Source organism: Ischnura elegans, chromosome 2 (assembly GCF_921293095.1).
Source record: "Ischnura elegans chromosome 2, ioIscEleg1.1, whole genome shotgun sequence".
Lineage (NCBI taxonomy): Eukaryota > Metazoa > Arthropoda > Insecta > Odonata > Coenagrionidae > Ischnura > Ischnura elegans.
Window position 1 is genome coordinate 118,743,108 of NC_060247.1, and position 19,944 is coordinate 118,763,051.

Sequence of the window (19,944 nt, forward strand, 5' to 3'; positions counted from 1 at the left end):
AAAAGAGCGCGCAGTTAAAATCTTTACGGAATAGTGCTGCAAACGCAGTGGCGAAACTCGGAATATGCTTTGGAGGGAAGGATGATAGGGTTTAGTGGGGGCTAGCCCCCCAGGAAACAGGGAGGTCAGTAAAAAATTTGAAAAATAACATGCCCGAATATGCATTTTACATCATTTTGGCATTTAAAATTCAACTTCAAGCAGATGCAGTTATTATATATAAATTCCAGACAAGATTTTAAAATATTTTTTTGATTTCTCTGAGGCTTTGGGGGTGGGGGAGGAAACATCCCCCCCTTAGTTACGCCACTGTGTAAATGTATACGTTTATGATGTGACTTGTAAGCATTACATGGCCGGCCTTAGGGCGGGGCGACCGGGGCGAGCGCCCCGGGCCCCGCGCTTTGGGGGGCCCTGCGTTCGTGAAAAAAAATGAAAATATACGATAGTTTTGAAAAGGCAATTTCAACTATTACTGTATTGTTAAGTCCGAAAGAGCAACCAACTCCCTCAATGGCTTAGACAAATACATTGAGAGGTACCGAAATGAAGGTTACATTAGTGCGCAGATAACCGCAAAAGAAATTGCGGAAAATTTGCAGATTGAACCAAAGTTTGAAGAGAAAAGAGTGGGGCGGAAGAGGAAGATGTTTGATTATGAAAGTAGTGACATAATTGTGAGTCTGAATTTGGGAGGGGAACACATACTTAGCCAGAGAGTGGTAGGGATTCAAAATGCTCGAGTTTGTAGATGGGGTATAGAGTTTAATATTTTAAATGAAGGGCCCCGCACTGAAGGTTCGCCCCTAGCCCCGCACCTGCTAGGGCCGGCCCTGGTAAGCAACATTGGTTTGTAATGGGTTAAGGCCGGTTTACGGAAAAAGATAGCGGGAAATCATCCGTGTGGATCACTCACAATAAGTGTGAGATTCTAGTAGCCGCACGTCAATGGCGGCGTCCAAAGAAAATATTGGCGCGCAGCCTTGGGAAATTAGCGCAAAATTTGCGTGAAGGGGTTTGGTGGATGTTGAATTTAAAGGAAAATCACACTGACCACATTTGGAGGGTTTAAAGGATGGCATGACATGACAAGGAGTAAAAAAAAACGATATTGCTGGTAAAATTTGGCATAAGTAATTGATATGAAACATTAAAATTTAAAAAATTGCATGGGTAACATTTTAAAAATTTTCTCTCGGAAACGTGCACTGAAAATTTTGCGTTGGGATCTAAATTCTGGTTATTCACCATATGCATAACATAAGACAAATAAGAAGCGCAATCTTCGGTGGATTTATTGCTCGTCGTGTTATTTTAGATCGTGTAATCATTTGGTTCGCGCTTTGAGTTTTGATCGTCATTGTTTATTTGTTCGTAAGATTCATTGCAGTGCGCGAATCTGTTTCTACAAGCGTTTAATTGAAGGCAGGGTGAGTTTTTTTTTCTAGCACGAGTACAGGTAATCCCAGACAGGTCAAAATTTGTTGCAATTTTTGGAGTTTTGAGTGATAGAGGAGGTACAAGCAGTTTGTGTCGCCAAGTGAAAATTCGCGGTAGTATGTTCTGGTTCATTTGGTTCTCTTGGTCCGAGTAATTTTGGTCCATTCTGAACGATTTGAAAGAACGGTTCATTCATATGAACCCAAACACATGACTCGAATTATCGCATGAATCGAAATGTCCACTTGCAGTTCATATTTTTCATCGAGTTCATTTAGTTCACGTGGTGTTCGTTTGTTTCGCGCAGTGAGTTTAATCTGTTGACGGAGGAAATGACGCATAAGCTTACACGAGACTATGGATAGCTGTTTATAAAAACGTATCAACGACTTTCACCATCGATATTTATACAACTTCACCTTGCTTGTATACGTGCATTCTTCTTCAATGTGTTCATTTAGAACGATTCGAAAGATCGACTCATTCGAAATGAACCAAAACACACGACTCGAATCATGGAAATGAGTCGAAATGCCCGTCTCCACAACCTGATGTGGGAGGGGGTGGGTGGCTGGTGGCGGTGTTGTTTGAGAGGAATGGGGGAGAGGGGAGGGGAAGGGGGTGGAAAGGTAGTCGAGTGAGGGGGTGAGGGGGAAGACCGCCCCTCCTCCGCCGTAGTCGGCGCGAAAGTATGTTTGTGTGTGAGAGGGGAGAAGCCAGCCAGTAGTGTTGGTGGTAGTGGTGTGTGTGTCTGAAAGCGGCCTTCTTCCTCTCCAACCCGTCCGTCCTCTCAGTGATTCGAGTGCTCGCAGCCGCCGTGGAAGGCTGTTCCCCCGAGTGCATTATTCGCCTCGGACTCTTGTGCCGTGTGTTTTCATCTTCTTGTGAGGTGCTCCAATCTTTTTGCGTTTTGCTCTCGTATAAACGCTCGTTTCTATTTTTCCATCGTGTGTTCAGCGCTCTCCGAAGTTTTGTTGTTGTTTTTTTTTAGTGGTGCTTGTTTTTGCAGGAACAAGAGAGTTTGCATATATTTTTTTTCGAGCAGTTTTTTTCTCCCATTCGTCGTCCATATCTCCTCTCCCCCCGGCTGATGAGCGAGCTTCCGACCCGCTGTCCTCCTCCCCCGCCGCCCCCTCGTCCCTTCCCGCCGTCCCTGAAGAAGAAGACGACGTTGTTGGTCGGCGAGGAAAGCCCGCCGCCCTCGGCAGCCGACTCTTCGCCCAGGTCGACCACGGCACTGCCGCCTCCGTTCCCCGGTCGGCCCTCCCTCGAGCCAGGGATGAGAATCAATGGACGCAACGGTGGGGGAGAGTTAGAGGGCCATCCTTCCCCCACCTCCAGCCAGCTCGCCGTTGCAGGTGAGTGTGAAATTCCTGCCTCACTCTCTCAGACCTCCGTCGCTTCCATTTCTACCCGTCCCTCCTCCTCTGTCAAACGCGACGTGCCCAGTAGAAAACCAACTGTTGTGCCCCGTCGTCAGGACTTAAAGAGTCGGGAACTCGCGCGAGCAGGGGCGCAGCTAGGAATTAAGGCTGGGGGGGTTTAGGTGCAACTAATACCGGGGTGTGTGGTGGTATGCAATACCCACCAGGATAAGCGGTAGGTGCGAGATTAATACATTGCGGAATTTTAAAATAAACGGTTCAAAATGGTGAGTTTTACGGCTTTCTGAGGGATGTTTTATTAATCCTTACACTACTCTCTTAGTAATATCAATCCTATTAAGTAAAATGGATTAAATTTAAATATTTCTCTGAGCTCTGGGGGGGGGGGGGGGTTTAACCCCCAAAACACCCCCCTCGCTGCGCCACTGCGAACGAGAGCTTTGCGCGCGCGTCATGCGGCTGCTGTGTTTACTTCTGATCTACATCTACGAGATATCGTTCAAGCCACCACTAGGGCGTGTGGTACGCGGTGATTTCACACCAGTCATCTCTCAGGATAACGGCACGCTGTCAGGACATGGGCGTACTTAGCGAGGGGCATAGGGGGGGGGGGGCAGTTCCCCCCCCCCCCTAGAAGCAAAAATCGCAAAAGTCTTTAAGCAAAATCAGTACTGAATTGAAACGAAAGTTTTCAACGAATTTTCTTTAAACCCACGAAAAATGATTTATATTAGTATATGTAACTAAAATAAAACTATTTTTTCAAGGAAATATTCTCATAAATCCCATGGTTTGCCCCCCCCCCCCCCAGGACCATGGCTTGCATCCCCCCCCAGTTATGATCCTGGATACGCCCTTGTGTCAGTCCAGAAACTAGGAGAGTGCTGAGGACACGAACGTGCTAACATGCGAATAAAACAACCGTTTAGTAATAGAAGTACGAAAGGTTAACTTAGTATGAGATACATGCATGAGTTATATGTCATGCCAAAAATTCAATTTCCCTTTTCTTCTCTGACAAAGGGGAGGCAATGCAATGTGGCAATTCGGATTGTCGTCCTTTCGGAGAGAGACTTTAAACAGACCATCATCTCGGCTGGTGAAGTTGCTCAGCTAGTATCAGCCGGGATGATGATGATGGAAAGGGTTTCCCTGAAATATGGGCCACCGGGCGAGACTCGTTGCGAAGCGAAGGAGAAAACGTCAACCATTCGCCGGGAAGTATCCATTTCCTCATCCCCTAAAGGGAAAATAGGTGCATTTCTCGAATATCTCTGCTCTAATATCCGCTTCTTCATTCACATGTAGATGGTTTTGTTATGATGTCAATAGTTTAATATCCGCTTGAGTTATAAGTATACCAGTGGCGTAACTATGGGGGGATGAGTAGGATAGATCCCCCCAAAGACTCAGAGAAATATAAAAAATATTTAAAACTATTGTCTAGTTTTGACATGCAATCACTGCATCTGCTTCAAGTTAGATTTTAAGTGACAAAATGATATATAATGTTTTTCCAGGTATGTCATTTTTCAAAATATTTTCCGGACACCTTGTTGCCTGGGGGGGGGGGGGGGGTCGCCCTCCCAGGCTCCCCCATCCCCCCCCCCCAAAGCTTATGTCTAGTTACGCCACTGAAGTATACCGAGACTGGCCACGGTGATAACTTCACTGGAGTCACCCGTAAGCGAATGATTTTTTCTCTGCGGACTTTTCGCACAATCCGCTTGAGTGTTTTTACCGAACGAATTAATCACTGGTGTTCGAAGTTTGGTTCTGGTTAGTAAACGATTACACTCCCATTTCCAATTCGTGGAGTAATATTGTGTGTTAGCCAATGATGTGGATGGGGTTTTCTCATTCAATCGTAAAATATAATATTTTCTGAAATAAATGCATATCGATAATGATCACTGCTTAATGTTGCTATCATTCCGCAGAGTGTCGAAACTAGGAATGGGGGGTTTTAGGGGAGGATGAGGGGAGTAAGTGAAAACTTCCTTTATTTTTTTCTCGTGATCCCGTCTACCGGAGTATTACGGTAAACGAAGGATGTTTTTCACACGGTCTGAGAATAACTCTTTTCCGAATTATCCAACAATAAGTAAAAGTAACCTATGCTCCTGTAAAGATTTCCATTCTTAATCGCCTCTACACATTGGAAACGCTGCACTTTTCATCGTAACAACTCGTCACGAATCTGGCCGGCCTGTGTTGTTTTCTATTGATTTTTTGGGCCATTCCACGCTTTATCCAATATTGTTAGCGCCAGTATTGCATCAAAATTCTGCAACATTCGCCGTTTTACGAAAATCTTACCTTGCGCGCGTAACCGATGCCAAACCACCTGTTGCCCTTGTGTTTCTCTCGGGCGACTTTCGCCATCTCCCAGCAGGGGGGTCTGCAAGCGTGAATGCGAGGGAAACACTGTTTATTTTCCTGGAGGTTTAATATTAAGTAAATAATGGGAAGATTACTTCAGAGTGACAACCAAAATTCTGTCCATGAACAAAACAGTACCTAGATGATATTTCGAATGCATAATTTTTCATTGTCATTCCTCGCGATTGTAATTATTGTTTAATGAATATTGAGAATAAATGCATAGCTCTCATCGTATAGCCACGCTGTGGAAATTTTTGAAAAACCATTTAAAATGCGCCCAAAGAAGCAGCACAAATCAAGCTTAAAAGGGAGGAACTGAGGCCTCTACGATGTACTAATCATGGGGTGTACATATTATTATTATTTATATTTAAATGTATATTTTTAATGTATAAATAAACAATAGTAACACATATGAGCAAATGTCTTAGTGTATGAACGCGTGAATGAACACGAAAATGCACCGTGTAACCACCCAACTTCTTCGATCGCATGTACAGAATATGGACTGTGTTCCAACGATAAGTTGGTTCATGCATACGTACATGTTGCGCTCCAGTCCACCAAAATCATTCATGCAATCAGACATTAACTCGTACTTGCTAATGCATCGTGTAACCAGGCCTTTATCCTTGGTTGTTCTCTCGATTCTGCACACCGAGAGATGATTCGACGCGCGTTCGTTCTTTTTTTTTATTTTCGTTCCCATGCCGATCCCATTTTGTTTACCTGCCCGTCCACCCTCCCCCCCCCCCCGCAACAATCTCTTACCCCCCTCCCGCATGTATAGGGATTCGACCTCGCCGAAATCGTAAGAATCGTTTTGTTTTCCATCTCAGGCTCCAAGGACGAGTGATCGTGAAAATATCTCCGGTTTCTTTTCTCCGATTGCGGTTGACCAAAGTTACGAATCCGGAGTGGAATCCGTTATGCCGGGAATCTCGATGAGATGGTCGCGAGGCATTCGAAAACTGTGCTTCAATATCTGGGTCTCTTGTGTCGACCAATTGCGCAAGATATGCAGGATTGTTTAGGCCTATTAATGTGCGGTATGATTTAATTATTTCCAGTGAAGTGTTCTCGGGGCACAATAATCATAGAAATAGAAGACTAACTATATATTAATAGATATAAAAGAGGTTGTCTATTTGTCTGTCCGTTGTGCATTGCCATACGGCTGCTCGGATTGCGACCAAAGCTATTACTTAGATGCATTTTATGCTCCCAAAGCCCGTAGTGCTATTTTCGGTTTCGTCCTACGAGTCCTTTGCGTCGTTTTCTCATTACCGTTTGTTACGTCACGTCATACAACTTCTGCGTTCGGACATCCTACCGTGTAAGCATACTTCTTGACACGCTCAAAGGGAAAACATGACTCGAACGATTCTAGACTTAACTATGACTACACTTACAATTAGTGCTAACATTTTTGCTGGGGTATGCGTTCACACGACGGTTTTAGTCAACTCACGCACGGGCACACATAACGACCAATGTTGTGGGGCGGGGTATTAGCTGATCCCGTGCGCGGTGCAAGGAAATCGTTTTTTCCATTGATTGTTGTTACATATGTATGCAAATACCTGCTTTGTTCATTCACCTAAAAATCCTACTATGTGACAATGAATTCTAAATTTCCCACTTCTCTGGGTACTATACTTCCCGAGCAAAGCCGGGTGGCCTGCTGGTATAATATAGCGTGCAACGGGAGTCAGCTATGCTAGAATGAAATTAGGCCCCCCATTAGAACACTGTTTTGGTGAGGTTGCCGTCCGATGCATGTGCAGACAGGAAAACTAATATATCTAAGCATGAAGATAATATTGTGCGCAGACAAGTGTTCATTATTACCAAAATATTTAAATCAGTGTACAATAACAACAACAAAATTAAAATCATTTCAAAAAGAAATTTTATGGATACTTCAATTTCTTATGAACCACCCCGTTAAATGCTTTCAGCTCATTTCCTGTGACGAACCGTCTTCAGGGTGAGTGAATTTTTTAAATGTATTATGTTTTTTTAAAGCCTTTGAGAAGTATTCATGAACAGCCTTAAAATCCAGTTGACGCTGTTACTCCTAATTGGCCGGAATGATTTTCGAAATTTAGAAAATAGGATGAATTTCATTGTTTCTTCATGTACTGTGGTATTTTACATGTCCTGTGGTGTACATGTCTTCATAAGTGGTATTTTACGGATTGCTAAGTTACTACCGTGTGTATAGGTTGAAATTATTTCTGTTCGCACGGATCTCAATGGCCTCTTCAGCTATCCTGACCCTGAAACTTTTGAAACGGCTTGTAATTTTTTCGCTCTTCCGTTTTATCCTGCGGTCTCGAGTGATACTATTTTCTGCCAAATCGGAATTTGCTCGTTTTCTAAGCCTAAAAATTCCTCTAAAGCTCCTGAACATTATCCACCCTTAGAGAATAATTTATTCGCTGTTGGAATCTGTTCGAAGTGTGTTCTCTCACGCCAGTATTATGATTGAAGTTTTATCTTACTGTTTCATGGAATTTCTCATCACTATCATAATCATAAGTCAACAATGCTAAGATTGGTTTGACGCAGCTCTCCATTCCTCTCTCCTATACGCTTACCTTTTTATAGCGACGTATTTCTTATCTATTACATCCTTTACAACCTGTCCTATGTAACTCATTCGGGGCTGTCCCTTGCCCTTCTTCCCTTCCACCTGTCCTTCTACGATAGTCTTCATCAGGCCATCGTGCCTCAAAATGTGGTCAACTAAGTTGTCCCTTCTTCTGCATAAGGTTTTTAGGAGGCTTCTCTTTTCTCCCACTCTTCTAAGCACTTCCTCGTTACTTACACGGTCAATCCATTTTATCTTCTTCATTCTTTGGTAGCACCACATTTCGAATGCTTCCACTCTTTGACTTTCAATAATCCTGTTAACGTCTCATTGTCAGCTTCTGTCCTGTAAAAAATACATTCTCGATATGCAGCACCTGATGAATTGTTTCCCAACTTCTTCGCTTGTATTTTCAGTGGCGAGTAGATTCTTTTTCTAGGAAGCTCTCCTCGCGTATACTCTTATACTGACAACTTCTTTTTGTAATCTTTCTGAGTGGGGTGTGTTCTGCTCGTTAAACTATCAAGCAGAACACACCAGCCTGCACAACCTTCATCCATTTATTCGACAACGCTGTCGTTCTCTATAGGTTACTGACATTACGTGGATTTTGTTGTGTGTGTGTTTTTTTTCCATTTTTCATCTTCTCATTCTCTGCAATTATATTGACATGTGAGTTAGTTAAATTGTTAAAGTGAGGTACCTTTTTTCGCGGATCGAATGTTCTCGGTTGATCATAGCAGGCAAGCAGGCATTGATGGTGGTATTATCGCTACAGTCCCTCAGATTTATTCGCAGATATGAAATGATTTTGATTTTTATGATGGGAAGTTAATAAACATGGCTATCATTTGTATCAAATTTACGTTCTTCGGTTTCTCTATTTCATATCGATAGTAACCTCTTTTTACCGCAATTGATGATCCTGTCCATTCTTAGAAAATTTCATTCTTTATCTCTACAATAAATTGCCGTAATCAAAACATACGATCATCGATAATCATATCAAAGATAACGGCAGCGTTATCGATTAAGTTGATAAACGTTATGCAGCGTGCTGAGTTTCGATTGATTATTTGTCGAGTCATGAGAAAATGTAAGAAAAGTTAGGCCAAAACTTTGAATATTCTGTTATAGTTTTGTGCTCCATTATCAAATGTGCAATGAAAAAATCACTATAGTTTTTATTATTACGCAATGAAAAGGCAATGTGATTCGGCAGTAGGTCGATAGCGGATGATAGTAGGAATCTTGAGTAAATTTCGACGAAACGAAAATTGGAAATAAAGGAATAAAACTTTGTAAGGTTCACTATTAACCTTACAAAGTTTTATTATAAACTTTGAATAAAACTTTGTAAGGTTCACTATTAACCTTACAAATTTTTATTCCTTTGTTTCCAATATGGAGAGGTTTCACAAAGTAAAGCCTGAAGTCATCAGTTATAGGAAAGAAAGTTGTTTTGCACCTATTACGGAGTAATAAAACTTCAATTAAACTACTCTCCACGAAAAAAGTTTATGAATTCATCGGTTTACTGGTTGAGTGCAAAAAAGTGTGGGATGTGGAATACTGCTTGGTGTCCATGGTGATTGAAGGGGAGCTATGAGGAGCACCAACGATGGTTATATTTCTTTCGTGGGAAGAACGATTGATATCTTAGAAGTGTTGCCGCCTAGTACTAGATGTTAGGTAATGAATGCAAAAATGGAAAGAAACGTGTCTTCATATTTTTTCATACCTCGTTAGATTTGGCAATAGGGTGGTTTCCTCTTATTTTTTTACTACCTAAATCGAAAGATTCTTACTCCTGGAGTACGTATTTCACGCTTTTAGATTTTTAAATGACGATATCTATTTTTCGCGATTAAATGAAAAGTGAAAATTTTCAAGCGCGCGAAAACGCGACGGCTAATAATGAATGCTGGGAAAACCCCGTGTGACGTCATTCTGGTTCCCGCTTCCACCTTGTGAGGTGACCTTGGGGCGAGGATATTGTGCGCCGCTGCAATGCTGGGTGCTAGCAGGTAGCAGAGTACCCTGCTAGCTGGTAGCGCTTGGCTTAAATAAGGATTATAAATACCTTATCAAACAAAGGAAACTTTCCGACCATAGGCAGTTTTAATAGGTGATTATTAAGAGGTGTTTCCCCGAGCTCTGTGCCTCTTGCATGCATTGGTAATCTCAGACGATGTAAAACTCCCATCTACTCGTATAGAAACTAGGTCCCAGTGACGTCACGTGGAGTGGCATCGCATGAGCGCCAATCTGGCCTTTTTCAAATGAGGATAAAATTGACCATTGCCATTCGTCTAAACTGGGAATTATAAAGCCATTTAATTTGTATATTATGAATGCACTAATGGTGGGTAACGAATCGCAATCAATGCCTTTCGTTTTCTTTGATGAAGGAAAGTACCCTATTGAAATTTTGAATTGCATTGCGTATTTTAAATTATTAGTTGCAGTTTGAAGTAGCAGAACATTGAGTGAATAGGGGAATGAAATTTATTTATTCTCTGTCGTTCCCCATAAGAGCAAATGCAAATACATAGGTATTACAATTTATGCTTTTAAATCCAATATATAAATATACCTGTCACAATTCTGTTGGCAATAAAAAGGAAACCTATTACACCGAAGTAAATTTACCCTATAAGTTCGTAATGAGAACATACCTACAGTAATAGTCCAGAGGAAGAGAAAAACCAAACAAAACTTTCCCAGATAATGTGTAATTACATGCCAATGAAATAAATTTGATTTATTGACGAAAGTGCTCACTGAAATAATTATTAAATAGTTTTCTTTGAAAATAGATAAGAGTAGAGTAACCATTAATGGATAACGACAAGGAATTCCAGAGATCATAAGAACAGATTTGAGATAAGTAGTTGTCCGAGGTATTGGACGTAGGAGATAGGAAGGGTCAGTGCTTGTGGTTCTAGTAATACAACTTATTTTAGTTTGAATATGGAAAAAGATATGGTGGATATCAGGGATGCCAACTCACAAAAAATATTTGGGCGGCCCTAATCGTTGATCTTGCCCCGGGAAATTTTATAAGTAGTGAGTTTTTAGTTTTTTTAAGCATTTTAGAAGAGTCGTATGATCAACATTAGAACCCTGATAACTCGAATCTCGATATCTGGACACAACCAGGGAAAATTGACAAGCCTGACACATTTTTTCCTCACACCCATAACGAGTTTTTGAGGGGGCTCGGGCGAAAGTCTTAATATTCTTCATTTACTTGTGATTTGATTCTTTACGCAGTCACCGGATTGTAGAAAGAGAATCCGTTTCGCATTTTCAGTGGTAATTATCCTCGCTTTTCTTGTTGATCTTGGCGATATTTTTAAGTCGATCGCAAATGCCGTGACTTCGTCCATCCAGCGAAGGTCTCCTTCGAGGGTGGGTGCGGCGCGCGATTTGCGTTTGTTTGCCGTCGCGCGCGATTAATTAATGAGGGGTAATCTTAATCATCTCCAGGTGAAATCATCATTTGTTTTAAACCGAGTGGATGGCGTTGTGCAAGAGGGAATGGTCCATTGGAATGTGAGGTCACACCGTGCGGTATGGGAATGATTGAATGTGTCGCGATGCCTGGAACTTCTTCTTCTACGTCTTCACTTCACTCTCTGATCTCTAGCGATGGAAAATGTGATATGTCATCCTGTAGGCTCGTTGATTTTATAATTCCAGGTCGAAGCACTGACCATAAAGCTAATTTAAAGGCCGTTTTACACGGGGCACGGAATTGCGCAGGTTAGAACTACATTAATTTCTAAAATGGCGTGGAATAGCGCGAATGCATGAACGAAATTAGAACAGGGGCTATTTTGCCATCTCACGTCCACGCATTCTCGCATGTGACCTCGCAGTTCACCGCTTTACACGACGCAATTTTGACTGCTCCTTCGTACACACGTCAGAATGTGATGCCGGTATTTTTGGAACTGTATAACACGTAACATAGTGGTATAAAAAAGTTTCTTTGATCCTTAGATTTCGATTTACCGAGCCAGCTTTCGACAAATGTCATTTTAAACGATAAAATAGTTTCCATGCGCAACATATTTTGTGGCAATCTGCTTCGGTAAAAATATTAGTTGCAGTTTTAATTGGCAGATTGTAGGATAAAATTTTCAAGTTTGAAATGACATAGTTTGTCGTTTAAAAACGTTTTTTCGTCATCATGTGACCTTCTAGCTAGAATTGCTCCTTGTCCGTGTCATCTGTAGAATTAGACTTCGGGATCTCATCCAGTATGCTATTTAATTACTTTCATAATACGAAGAAAATTTCTTATTTTGTTTACGACTCTACAGCGCCTTTTGCAGTGAAGAGGAGCTTAAAATACTATGTAATTTTATTGTCTAATTATATAAGCCCTCGTCAGTCAACATTAATGTTTCTACTTCTGCATATTTGTACTTGTTTCGTTATGGTGATTATTTTCACTTTTTCGCTTCATTAGTTTCGCGTGTCATTTATCGTGACTGCAGATTTGAGAAATAATAATAAATTGAATAAATTGAAAGTGGTAGTTACGGGGGCAGCACCTGTACTAGGAGTTTTTTCAGGGGGGCAAAGATCAGTTTGCACCCTCTTTCCACAATCCCCCACCCTCTCGTACTCCCCCTCCCCTACCAGTGAAACATAATACATCCGTACTCTATTTTTTGAGGTTCGGTAGTTGAAATTACGCACCATATGTATGCTATAAGAAATTTAGTTAAAAAAAACACTCGTTAATAACACATATATTATTAAACCTATTCAAATTAATACATAACTTACGCATGTATTGAAAAACACTTGTATTAATACACTAGAAGACAGTGTTTTCACGCCCCCGACCTTGCTGCCGAACGACTAGGCAACTTATTCATAACAGTAGTAGACATGAAAGTAAAAAATTCACTCCAGACCCATGAGTTACGTTAATTCCTGTGTCGTGTCATGTAATGAAGAAAATAATTTGGTATACGGTGTCATTGTAATAAAGTTGATCAAATGTGCAACAAAATCAAACGATATTGATTGTGGTATCGTAATTATGAAAACATTAAATAACTTTAAAAAAATAAACTTTTCATATTTTTGCCGCCCCCTGAAGTCCCGCCCTTGTTCCGGGCCTGGTTACGGGTCGCAAACGTAACTCTGAAGCGTGTCACTATTACTGGCTTTGCGGCTATTCGGGAGTCCCTTGATTACTGTGGATTTTGAAGGAAAAGCGTTCTGAGAAGGAAATGTTGACGCAGGCTAAATGATTATTTAGCCGTGACTCGCGTCAAATGCCAGGCTCATTGAGAGGCCGCGGCATTTAACACAATTAGGCAAATTCTCCTACTATGTGTGTTCTGCGTGTTGGCAGGAAACGTGCTTCATGGTTGCTGGTTTCTCGTGGTGGTAAGTAATTTAGATAATTATTCTCAGTAGCTGTCCTTGCTGAGGTGCACTCAGGTACGACTGACAAGAAGACATTTTACATGCCGTTTCAGGAATCGCATGAACTCCTCGCAGCATTTTTTTTCGTTTAAATGAGATCATTTTCATGACGCTAAGAAAAAAAGTGACTCAGTATTTTTGGTATGTTTCAAGACTGCCGCTTGAATTGTGGTGGAATTCACATTGATTGCAGAAATAATAATTGATTTATGATCTCGGCCTCGGTGGCAGTGGGGTAAAGTGCTCGCTTTTCCATTATTTGATATAACAGGACATTAATATGAGTTTAATTAGTTAAGTAATTACAACAAAATTTTTAAGTGCATTTGAAAATTATGTTGTAAAAACGAAACGTGCAAAAATAAATGCAGCGGAATATTGCAATGTCTCACTTTACTAATAAATAATCAATATCTACTTACCCAATTAATATTAATTAGGGCAAAAGGATAGTTTCCTCCATCAAAGAAAACGAAATGCATTGATTGCGATTCCTTACCCACCATTAGTGTATTCATAATATACAAATTATTTGGTTTTAGAAATCCCAGTTTAGACGAATGGCAATGGTCAATTTTAACCTCATTTGAAAAAGGCTTGATTGGCGCCAATGCGATTCCACTCCACGTGACGTCAGAGGGACCTAGTTTCTATACGAGTGGATAGGAGTTTTACATTGTCTGAGATTACCAATGCATGCATGAGGCAAGAGCTCAGGAAAACATGTCTTAATAATCACACATTAAAAATACCTAAGCTCGGAAAGTTTCCTTTGTTTAATAGGGGAATAATAATCCTTATTTAAGCCAAGCGCTACCTGCTAGCAGCCTGCGTAGTATCAGCGCTAAAGCCTCGCACCAAGGTCACCTCACAAGGCGGCAGGGGGAACAAGAAATACGTCACACGGACTTTTCCCATCATTCCTACTTAGCCGCCGCATTTTCGTGCGCTTGAAATTTTTCACTTTTCATTTTATCGCAAAAAATAGATATCGTCATTTAAAAATCTAATAGCGTGAAATGCATACTCCAGGAGTAATAATCTTTCGATTTAGGCAATAGAATAATAATAGGAAACCACCCTATTGTCGCTTTTTTCGAATTGTGGAGGCACAGGTAACCTTAAAAGTTACACCATCCTCAAACATACATATTTAGGAGGAAAGTTTTCCTATTTTCGAATTTCTTGACCATACGGAATATGATTTGATGATTTCCCGGCTAATAATGTGGGTAAACTCTTCTCGGGATTCTCACCGGGTTCATTTATCCATAACAGCCAAATTATAAACAAATTACTTGAGTCTATGTAATAAATGTGGTTAGTTTGGGTGTGGGCATGAATGAAAGGTTGAAATTAAGGTCGAGGACTCCATTACAGTGACACAATGATTTAATGTCCCATTAATTATATCATCGGTCCTTTTCGCGCTAGTAAATGTTATATAATTTTAGATTCACTTCCGGATTTTGTCCTGTCATCTAACTGACGCATCACACGCAATTTATTAGGCGATAATAAACGCAAATATTTGATTTAGGATTACTAGATGACGGGTAGCTAGCACCCTCTTTCATTGAAGACGTGCAACCATCATATGCGTCACGTGAAGTGGGAAATGTACGCATGAATGAGCTCGGGAGGAAAAAATGGGCTCAAATCGATATGAAATAATATATTTTGGAATGAGTTAAACTTTATTCGCCTTTGAAAGGTCATCGAACTTGCCTTGAATGATTTTTAATGGCTTCCAAATGCATAGCAATAATACAACAATCGCTAATCGTTTGCAAGTCACGTGACACACTACCACGTTACCAAGGAGGCACTCGAGCTATGTTGAGATCAAAGTAGTGACGTCACCCGCCCTTTATTAATCCTTACCGAGAGGAGTAATGTACAATTTTTTAAACTCCTTGATCCCTACGACCAGACGGAATGCATCTTACGTCATTTGTTTGCCTGGTGTCCTAACGCCTATTTATGCGGATTGCGGGATAGAATGTAGCAGATTTTTTTGTTTCTGTTAATGCAGTCGTCATGGATTCGGCAGATAGGTTGCAGTTTCAGTTATTTCATAACGAGAGCAGCATGCACGTGGAGCCCATGATATTCGCAGCTCTGTCGGTTGGCAGATATAATACGTCACGCCTCCTGTTTTGGAGCGCTGATAATCGCCGTGACCTCACAGGAGTGTTGGGTGGACCATGCCCTCCATGCTTTTGTTGTGATTGATCAAAATATCTCGAGATAAGCGTTCGCACCTGCTGACACCGTTTCCTCCTCACCGTATCAGGACATAAATAGTCGGCGAAGCGCAGAGCGAGTGCTGAGATAACCGCCGTCGGTTGCGCCCGTATCATCTTGCTCGCGGAAATGCTCACATGTTGAAGCCTCTCCGGGACTCAGTTCATTTCTAACTCGTGATTATGCGGGCTGTTTTATTGCTATTTTTTCTGATAGGTGCTTATTATTCGTAAGGTACGGTATTTGGAGGAGGCGAGGCGACAGTCAGTTGTCCGGTCTCATTACCGAGGGCTTTCCGAAGACTTCCTTTTTCTCTCACTAAAGGCCGCTATACACGGCGAATGATTTCTTTCGCATGATCATTCAGCATGATCATGCGCATTATCATTCACCGTGTATAACGGAACAATTCGCGAATTAACCTTCATGCGCATGATCATTCAGTGAACATTAGAACATGTTCTATTTTGCTCGCATGAACCTGTGAATGATCACGTGATCGTTCAGCATGATCATCCGAATGATCAATCACCGTGTGTAGCGGCCTAAACGAAGTTTTCTTCAAAACTTATTGAAATAAAAACTTGAAATTTTCCACGATTACAAAATTTATTCCGACCTACGTTTCGATGATACAACATCATCTTCAAGGTTCCTCGAAACCGAGGTCGGAATAAATTTTATAATCTTGTAAAATTGCTGGTGTCTATTTCAATACGGAAAAATTCCGCTCCATCGCACTTAAATCTTCGGATTCTATTGCTTCAAAGCGCATCAAAGCAATTCATTCAAAATAATTGGTCTGTGGCGTAACTTCGTTCTCTATTCAAGGATAACTACAAACTTTGTGGCCTACAACACGTACTTTTTTCAACCGATGTTCCTTACAATGGTTTCAACGGTCTTCATTCACTCAGGGTGAGGCATAGTCATTGTTTTAGCAAAAAGACAACTGAAGAGGTAAAAATGAACTTAGTCGGTGGTAGCTGTATGCGAAAATGCCCGCGTGCCTATAGTGTTAAACATCTTGATAAAGAAAAGTATTCTATGAAAACGGTGAAGGATGAATAGCCAAATGGAGGGAAATTAGCATGCTTATATTTCTGGTATTGTATAATATTTGGAGGAGACCTGCATCTGAGATCATTTGCGCCATGTGTAAAGGCTTGTTTACACGGTACATTAAACACGTACTGGTTTATGTTTGAATGTATGAACGCGAGAATGAACGCCAAAATGCACCGTGTAACCACCCAACTTGTGCGAATGCATGTACAGAAAATAGAACCTGTTCTAATTTGGTTCATGCATTCGTACATATTCCGTTCCGGTCCACAATAAGCATTCGTGCAAAGAGACATTAACTCGTTCGTGTTAATGTATCGTGTATACAGGCCTTAAGAGGGAAGGGTGGAAGAAACCTTTTGCCCACATTAGCCTGCTCTTAACGAAAGGCGCAGAGGGGACCAAGGCTTAGCGTCCCATCCGACGGACGGAGTGCTGTACTCGAAGTGCCTTACGTAAAGCACTGAAGCAGGGATCGGGTACCTATTCTATGAAAAATCTCCTCCACCATGTCGCATGATGCGGCCGAATAAGTTTTTAGAAAACCTCTCTTTCCTCCAACTTTTCTTTGCATTGGCAGCCACTAAAAAAAGAGCTTGGGTAGCCTAAAACTCAGCCGAAAAAATGTCCCGTTACCTTTGCAATCAAAGTGAGTCATTACATACACGTACATGGTAACCTGAACTGAATTAAAATTTTCATGAAAACCTTTTGATCAGATTAAGAGCTTCAGGTCGACGTTTGTGGGTCATTCGTTGTGAAATTATGTTTTCGGGTGATGCGTGTGTTCGGAATTTTTACGCATGCCAAACAAGAGGTCGCGGGTTCGAGTCCCGTCTGGGTAGGTTTCCGCTATCCAGGGCATGGTTTTTCGTGAACGTGTATTTGTTAAAAATTGTCGGAAAGCCCCGATATAAAGGCCAACACGAGCTGTTTTCGGTGGTATGAAAATAATTAATGAAATAAATATATAAATCCCAAATAATTGTCACGCTCCACCTTCTACCGATTCTTAGCGGAACATTAAAATTGTTTTATGATGTTTTGTAAATGCAGTTGGTAGTGATCACTATATTTCCCAGTTTTCATGAGAATACACTTCTACAACTTTTTACAGGAAAGAAGAAGCCTAGAAGCCAGGACAGCTCTTTCAGTCGCAGGGTAACTCGTAACTCATTAATTAATGAGTTAACAATTTAACTCGTTAATTAACAAAATCGGTCATTTTGTTCGGATCCCCCCCCACAACTGTTGGGAGGTTAACCCCCCCCCCCCCCCAGGCCCCGCGGCTTGTCCCCTCTACCCCCTATCCTGTATGCGCCGCTGGGCCCAGGGATGCGATAAGTCAGAAATATTTAAGAAAGTTGAACATTGTTTGTGTCGCTACTTCCCGCTCCGTTTATTATTTCCTAATGCCTTATTTTTAGATTTTAGTGACGGAAATAAGTTATATAAGACGCCGTCACGACGGTCTCCGATTGTAAATATATTCCATTTCCACATTTCAGATTTTCTCTCGTGATTGCGAGCAAAGTGATGGCAAGCAAAATGTGTTATTTTAAGAACTCCAACTGCATAGCTGATAAATTTAATTTTATTCTCATTCGCCCAAGTAACCGATATAGGTTAGTAAATGTTAGAGGTAAGTAATGCTGTATGAAGTATATATAATGGTTTCGGACCGGCTGAGGACGCATTGCTGCATTTTATTAATTGTTACATTTTATTAGTTAAAAATGAACATCTGAATTCCACGCGCGCAGAACGAAATGCATTTGCAGCAAAAATCTCACACACGGGTGTAGATTTTTTGGTAAAACATATTACTTCATTCCAAAAGTACGCATATCATACATTTTAGTTGTTATTTCATGAAATGGAATTGACTTGTAATTAAAATGCTTGCTTTCACGTTAGAACTCTCTGTTTGAGTGAATATTGACAGGAAATGCATCTTGTACGGGAGCAAAATTAAAATCAATTGCAATTGCAATTTAATTGAGCCCGAGGGCATGTTTTAATATTTTTACCATCACTGCTAGTGGATTAGTCGAGGGAGAACTTTACCCTCACCTCTGCAAACCAAAGTTTGGGTTGAATCACTGGGTGAGGAATAGGTTTATGGATCACGGAGTATTTCAAATAATTCGTTTCCATACACATTCTCTGGAACTATGCTTGTTAGCGTAGCCTGACCAGGTATTTTTTTTCTCCCTCGAATACTTCAGTTGCATACCTCGACTTCATTCAGGCATCAGTGATCGATTTAAATGCTTTACGGTTTTTTGTTTTCAGTATTGACCTTACCTGTTGTGGGTTAAACGCAGATGACGGCATAATTAGATTCATAATGAGAGAGTTAGTTGATTAATCAAGGGTAACTCGTAACTCATTAATTAATGAGTTAACAATTTAACTCGTTAATTAACAAAATCGGTCATTTTGTTCGGATCCCCCCCCACAACTGTTGGGAGGTTAACCCCCCCCCCCCAGGCCCCGCGGCTTGTCCCCTCTACCCCCTATCCTGTATGCGCCGCTGGGCCCAGGGGTAGGTACCTATCCTCAGGCATTCTGTTGTTTGATACAATTATATTTCATCTCTCTAGCCACCGAATAACTTTTTTTTTGAACCGCAGTAAATATTATCGTTCTATTAATCTCCGTGAAGGAAATAGCGGCAAAAAGGGCATTAGAGAAACATTTCTATCCTTTTAAGTGATTCTATGAACATCTGTTTATAGCAGGCTTATGCCGACGCCGGGTTTCTCTCCACCCTTCTTTCCTTCAAACCTTCCTTAGCCTCCTCCAAATACCCCATGACTAGTGATACGTGAAAATCGCAAATGCGATGAATGCGATATTGATGCGATACACTCGAATCAATGCGAAATATGCTATGCGATGACTGGACTTTTATGATATTTAAACCGCAAATTTGCCTTTTCGATTTCAAAATTCTTACATTTAGAGCCGAGCCCGACCCTCGCTACGCCACCGGGCGTTGGGTCTTACTGCTTCATAAATGGTTACCTGTATTTTTATCGGTAGCTACTAGAGAGGTTGAGGGAGAACCATGGTAGATTCTGAGATGTTACGCAAATATTTCTTGCCATCTGCCTGGAAATAACTGAGTTTGGTAATGCTGCACTCCACACAATCTGGACACCAGTTAGCATCGTGGATGGAGAGAGGTTTTTCAGCCAGTACAATATAATTGTGACTGACAGACGCAACCGGTTGAAGGACGAAAGTGTGGAAACTTGTTCATTGTTGATGTTCAACTAGTGTAAATGATATTCAGGCTGCTAATATCATTTTTAATTACTATCTTAATGTATTATTCCTTAATTTATTATTGTTATACCCTCTAAT

At 41.1% G+C, this 19,944-nt stretch overlaps 1 protein-coding gene across 3 annotated transcripts in view; it reads left to right on the forward strand.

Moving 5' to 3' along the window:
- Window positions 1-2,173: 2,173 nt before the first annotated feature.
- LOC124154502 (echinoderm microtubule-associated protein-like 2) overlaps window positions 2,174-19,944 on the forward strand; it is a 444,841-nt gene continuing 427,070 nt past the window's right edge. For all 3 annotated transcript variants that reach the window (XM_046528280.1, XM_046528281.1, XM_046528282.1), the window contains exon 1: window positions 2,174-2,798. In XM_046528280.1, the coding sequence (XP_046384236.1) occupies window positions 2,531-2,798 (268 nt within the window). In that variant the 5' untranslated portion in view covers window positions 2,174-2,530. The remainder of the gene's footprint in view (window positions 2,799-19,944) is intronic.